The sequence below is a fragment of the Spea bombifrons genome, chromosome 1, assembly GCF_027358695.1.
Source record: "Spea bombifrons isolate aSpeBom1 chromosome 1, aSpeBom1.2.pri, whole genome shotgun sequence".
In the NCBI taxonomy this organism is placed as follows: domain Eukaryota; kingdom Metazoa; phylum Chordata; class Amphibia; order Anura; family Pelobatidae; genus Spea; species Spea bombifrons.
Window position 1 is genome coordinate 122,631,223 of NC_071087.1, and position 6,647 is coordinate 122,637,869.

General features: G+C 39.3%; 1 protein-coding gene across 1 annotated transcript in view; it reads right to left on the minus strand.

Annotated features, from left to right (window-relative positions):
• Window positions 1–809, minus strand: part of PIWIL1 (piwi like RNA-mediated gene silencing 1) — a 28,927-nt gene extending 28,118 nt beyond the window's left edge. The window contains exon 1 of the mRNA XM_053457428.1: window positions 741–809. Within this exon, the coding sequence (XP_053313403.1) occupies window positions 741–809 (69 nt within the window). The remainder of the gene's footprint in view (window positions 1–740) is intronic.
• Between the last annotated feature and the right edge of the window lie 5,838 nt (window positions 810–6,647).

The following is a 6,647-nucleotide window of genomic DNA, read 5'->3' on the forward strand; positions in this document are numbered from 1 at the left end:
ATTAGGGGGGGTAGATTGGCATATAGGGAGTTATAAGGCATATCAGGGGGCAGTGGCATATAGGGAGGTATAAGGCACATCTGGGGGGCACAGTAGCATATAAGGGGTGGAGTGACATATAGGAAGGTATAAGGCATATCTGGGGGCAGAATGACATAAAGGAGGGTATAAGGCATATCTGGGGGGGTAGAGTGGCATATAGGGAGGTATAAGCCTATCTGGGGTAGAGTGGCATATAGGGAGGTATAAGGCATATACATGCATAACATGACCCTTGGGCGCCAGGAATTGGTTTCAAGTCCACCAGAGTTTTTCAAGCCCTGACAAAAACACCAAAAGATATTACTACAAAACTCAAGATACAAGAATTTAGTTACTCAAATAACTCACAGGCACTCCCTAGTTATTTCCCAACCTCTGGGCTTCATTCCTTCCAAGGACCTTGTTACTGTTTGGCAGAGGAGCCTATGTTTCATCCTAACACACAGCACAGGGGCTACAAAAGATCTCTGTGCAGAACTGCTGGGCTGTAACTTTAACAACCGAGTGCTTAGGGGCCAAAGGAAGGGGCTTCTTGGATGTGGCCCGCTTGTTTCCCAAATCTAATCTAAACATTGCTGACCCCCCCCAGATGTTCGCATTTAAGAGACTATGGATCCTTGAGATGCATATGGAAATGCCTGAAAAATGTCTTCACACAAAATAAACAAATATCCATTATTATCTAAATATGAGTAGACCTGTCCAGATGTCTTCTGGTCCTGACCACGTGCTCTTCCACGGGCCCTGGCTCTGGCTCTTCCTGTCATTTTTCAGACCAGCAATGTAGTACTAAAATAAATTGCAAAACATTATTACAAAATTAGCACAACATTCCTCTTAACATGGACCCATCATCAACCAACGTGTGGATTACAAGCTCAGCATAAACTAAAGTCTGTACGTCAGAACATATATTTAATCTTAAAAGTCCCCTACAGTCCTATTTTTATGTAAAATATAGGAGTCCATTTTGGATGTACTCTGATGCATTTTACCGCATGCAAACTGATTGCAGGCAATTTTACTTATTAAAGAGTTATTAAACTTTATTCTCCTATTGGCTAAATTTGCCCTTTGTAATTAAATGTTTATTGGTGGTTATGTATACAAAGTGGTTGAAAACTGCTGGAAATGTCCAGTCACCAATTATAAAACTATGCAATTGAACGAGCAAAGTAAGGTTATACTAGATGAAATCTAATTTGTTAAACTAGTAAACCTGGAAGATTTTCATGACACACAACCCTAGAATGTGTGTCTTGGGTATCTAAGGTCGAATAATCATACTGGAAAAAACGTTTTTGGGACAGTCTGCCTGTGGGGCAGTGATGGGCATTGGGGGGCAGTGACGGGCACGTGGGGAGTAGTGATGTACATGGGGTAGACATTACTTTGAATGACGGGTAGCACGCCCCCTATCAAGGCCTTCCTTACAGTGCAGGGCCCTTGCAGTTGCCATATACCACTAGGCATAAGACATCAGGCCGGAATACTTCTAATAATCATATTGTATCGAGATGATTTTACTCAGATTATAATCCATATATCGTTGTAGAACGGTTTTAAACTCTTAAGAATCTAGTAAAAGATTACGTCCCACATTTAAGGCTAATCGAGCACGATACAATTTGTTCGTATATAGCTCTATACTAATAAAGCCAAATTTGCTGTATCTTTATAATTATGAAGCAAATGGACCCGCAACCCCATACCACAACTCGCCTTTAAACCACGCACGGCACACAATTCTCCGCAGCTCCTCCCGCACAAACCAAATCCGCCAGCTCCTCGAAGTAATAACGCGCTCTGCGCAGGACCTCTGAAACAAATAGGACGGAGAACGTCACATGTTCCGATTCTTCCGCATATGCAGGTTTTTTTTTGTAATCCTTCCATTTCCATAATGTACATGATATATATCAAACACTCAGTTATTTCATTGTTTTTTTTTAAATGAATCTGAAAAAAAATATATATCATTTAGTATTTCGACTCACGGGGAAAAAAAGGCACTTTTTCTGCTGCGCGGAAGAACATAAAATTTGAAATGTTTGTCAGAAGTAAGATCGAAAATTAAGTTAAACCAATAGGAGCAAGCCTTCCGATGCCGCGCTTTGTGTTAATTGGTAATTTTTTTTAATCATATGGATTCGAATTCGGGTTTTATATGTAATATGTACTGAAATGATGTATATAATTTAGGCAAAGCAGTTTTGGTTAGAAACACATATAAATTGTACCTTACATAAGTATTATATATATAAGCAATACTTTTAATAAGGTGAACATATATATATATTTTATATATATATATATATATATATATATATATGTGTGTTAAGGTGTTATTATCTATGTGCTTTATGTATTAACGCCTTTGTGACAATGGCTGATTTTATTTTTGTAGCCTTCATGACAATGGCTGTTTTAACATTTCTGCGGCGCTCATGTTTAGCTATAATTTTCTTCTTTTCCATTCACTGAACCCACATAAGTTATAACTTGTTTTTTAGGACAAGAAGGGCTTTCTTTAGATGTCATTATTTTGATTATATCATATAATTAACTATAAAAAACAAGTATGCAATATGGTTAAAAAAAATGAGGGGGGAAAAATTCTGACTTTTACATGAAAAATCTTTTACTCATCTATAAAAGCTAATGAAAATACCTGCTAAATAGATTCTACTATTTGTCCTGAGATTAGAAATACCCAATGTTTTTATGTTCTGCCCCATGTGCTATTTGGGACATCTTGAACCCAGCCAATGCAATTTACCCCATCAAACAATATATTTTGAAAACTAGACACACCAGTATTTTTCAAATACTAGTATTTTAACTCTTTCCATGCACTACTTCTACCACCAGTCTTCGTCAAACTTTGTGGTAGTCATTTGTTTGCGTTTTTGTCACACACATTTTACTTCAGGTATGAATTTACACCTCCTGGTATATGTCACTGTCAAACAACACTCCAATATGTGTTCAGCAACATGTCCTGAGTACAGTAATATGCATGGGTTTGTCGGGTTGTTTGGGGACTAAAAGGCCACATTTGGGAAGTGTGCATTTTTCAAATTGGAAATTTGACATGTGGTCATCCTGCCCCCTGTGTTATTTGGGACATTGTTCACCCTGGCTAATTCAATATACCCCATCAATTCATATATTTTTTAGGGCTGCAACAACTAATCGATAAAATCGATAATAATCGATAATGAAAATCGTTGCCAACAAATTTCTTTATCGATTAGTACAATCGATTTTTAGCGATTATAAAATGAGGGTTTTTTCAGAGCAAATGCTCTGAAAAATAGCCCTGGATTTATAATCCGTTTTATTCAGAGTGACTCACAGCAGCAGTTAATACTTACAGTTCCTCCCTGCAGTCACTGACGATTGGTCCGCCCATTTCTTTCTCCCAGTCCCTCCCTGCAGTCAGGGGCAGATTGGCCCCGCCCCTTTCCTTATAGCATCCACATGGCTCAGACACTCATTAATATTTGGGCTGCTGAAAGTTAGGGGAGATGGGGGTTAATTTAGGGGCAGTTATGGTTAATGGGGTGTTTAGGGTTAATTTAGGGGCAGTTGTGGTTGATGGGGGGTCTTTAGGGTTAATTTAGGGGCAGTTGTGGTTGATGGGGTCTTTAGGGTTAACTCAGGGGCAGTTGTGGTTGATGGGGTCTTTAGGGTTAATTTAGGGGCAGTTGTGATTGATGGGGTGTTTAGGGTTAATTTAGGGGCAGTCGAGGGAGACCCTGTTAGCAGCAGCTAGTATTGTTAGCATTGCATGGATGTCTATGTATGAGTGTGTGTGAGCATGGATGTGTAAGTGTGTGTGTGAGCATGGATGTGTAAGTGTGTGTGAGCATGAGTGTGTAAGTGTGAGCATCGATGTGTAAGTGTGTGCAAGATGGAGTATGTGTTAAAAAACTTACAATTTACGCTTTCATCTCTTTATCACAAAGGCATGTCTCTATTCACCTTCTTATTTTACTGACATAATAATAAAAGCTACAAGAACCCAAACACGGTGTTTCTTAAACTAGGTTGTAATACAAAGTTATTAGTAAATATTAATTCATATGTTAACTTTTTTTCCTATTTAATAAAAACTATGAGAAAAAAGGCTTGTTTATATTTTCTTTTATTTACCAAACTGCTCCCAGTTATGCACATCTGACCCCCAGCTTGCCACTCTGCCCCCAGATATGCCTTATACCTCCTGTATGCCAGAGATTCCACTGTGCCCCCTGATATGCCACTATGCCCCCGATATGCCTTATGCCCCCCTCATATGCCTGTGATATGCAACTGAGCCCCCCGATATACCTTTTACCCAAGATATGTCTTATGCCCCCCTGATATGCCTAATATCGATATGCCTTATACCCCCTATATGCCACTGTGCCCCCTGATATGCTTTATAACTTCCAATATGCTGCTCGCCCCCATTTATGCCTTATACCTCCCTATATGCCACTGTGCACCCTGATATGCCACTCCACCCCCATAAATGCCCTGTACCACCCTGAAATTCATTAAACTTCCTGATTCACCACTCTGCCTCCCCCAGATATGCCACTCTGAAATTCATTATACTCCCCATACACCACTATAACTCACCCATACACCACTCTGCCCCCCCCATTCACCACTCTGCCTCTCTCCCCCCTCCCATACACCACTCTGCCTCCTCCCCCCTCCCATACATCACTCTGCCTCCTCCCGCAGCGTTGCAGGGGATCTGGATTCTAGTGTTATAATCCGATCTCTGTTTGAGGTCGGATTATATAAGTAGAAGGGTTTTTCAGAGCATTTGCTCTGAAAAAAACCCCTCTTTATAATCGATAAAAATCGATTCGACTAATTTTATCGATTAGTTGTTGCAGCCCTAGTTAGAATGAATGTGTACATGTATGTTAGTGAGTATGAGTAAGTGTGTGTAATTTGTGTGATTACATATATGTGCCAAAGTGTATGTTGGAAAGGGCAAAGAAGGCACAGACAAGTTGTTCGGGCAATGATGGCACAAAAAAAGCTGTTTGAGAGCAATGATTGTCACAGACTGACTGTTTGGGGCCACTGACAAGCTGGGGCAAAGATGGCACAGACAGGTTGTTTGGGGGTTAGGATGGCACTGAAGGGTTGCTGCTTGGGGCAAAGGCACTCACAAGCTGTTTGAGGGAAAGGTGGCATGATTGCTTGGTGCTTGGACAACTTCGGGGGCCCGGGACAATTTTTGCACCAGGGTGCTGGGTTTTCTAGTTATAGCCTGTTCAAGATATGAACATCATGTGTGGTGTGGAATATTTAACTTCTTCATTGTGTAAAACATTATTTCATACATTATGGTTGGTGTCTAAGCAAGCATAGGTAAAGTATGAATAAAAAAAAAGAATAAAATGAAATAGCATTACTAAGTTACTGTTATTATTTAGTGCATTTTAATGAATTTTAATTCAATTGTGGCAATTTAATGTACACTTTTATTATGATTTGGAACTTATGCTTTTTCTAGGAATTACTGATACCTCAAACATTTTGAAGAAAGAAAAACGGAATGTTAATGATGTTAAGATAATGTCTTTCTGCCATTTTTCTCGTGAAACAATATCCCATTTGGGGGGCATTTCTAGTTATCAGTTATAATGCAATAATTCATTTGTTTATATATTTTAATAGACATGCACACAGCGAGAACAATTGATTCCGATTTTGATTTTTGCTGCAATCATTTCGGGCAATGAATTTTGTTTACCTGTCCTTCAACTGGGATGAAATTTGGGGGCCTTTTTCTAATTAAGAATGGCATTCAGTGGGCGTTCCCAAAGGTGGAGTTCCCTGACACCTTCTGGACCTTTCAGCAGCAGCAGTAGTAGTAGGGCACTGGGCGTTGACTGGATTTGCACCACAATATTATAGAATTTTTTTTTAAAAAAAAGGTTTCCCTAAAGTAAGGATGGTCATAAAGGTGGCGCAGCAGCAGTAGTAGTAGAACACTGTGCCTGGGCAGGCAGATACTGACTGCACATGCAGCCCCGTTGAGCGGGACTGGATTTCCCTAATATTATATATTTTACATTATTATTATTATATTTTATTGATACATCGCTATGACAAGACTAGAAACGACAGCCTAAGACTAACCGATACATTAGGTGGAGAGGGCCCTGTTTGCAAGCTTACAATATTGAGGGATTGTCACCAATATTTATTGACACCGATATTTATTAATCAATGATGAATAATGGATGATATGATAGAAAGATAATGAAAAAATTAACTTGTCCACAAACAACAGGTTTGGCTGGTAACATAAATGGGCACCTGTCTTAATCAATGAAACTTCACTCAGGAACAGGGAAAAAGTCCCTACAGCATCTCCAATCCAACCAAAAACATTTCAGGAACTAAAATAAACTATTAATTAACTTGCAGTATGGTAAGTGAGTAATGAGCATCAATCTCAGCCTGTGCTAAGCTAACTGTCATTGTCTCACACTCCAACTCTTATCAGTCAGTGTAACTGCTGCTACTGACAAGTTAAAATGCTGTCATTATTAATTGAAATGTTGATTGTTATTAGTGAAGGAAGCGAA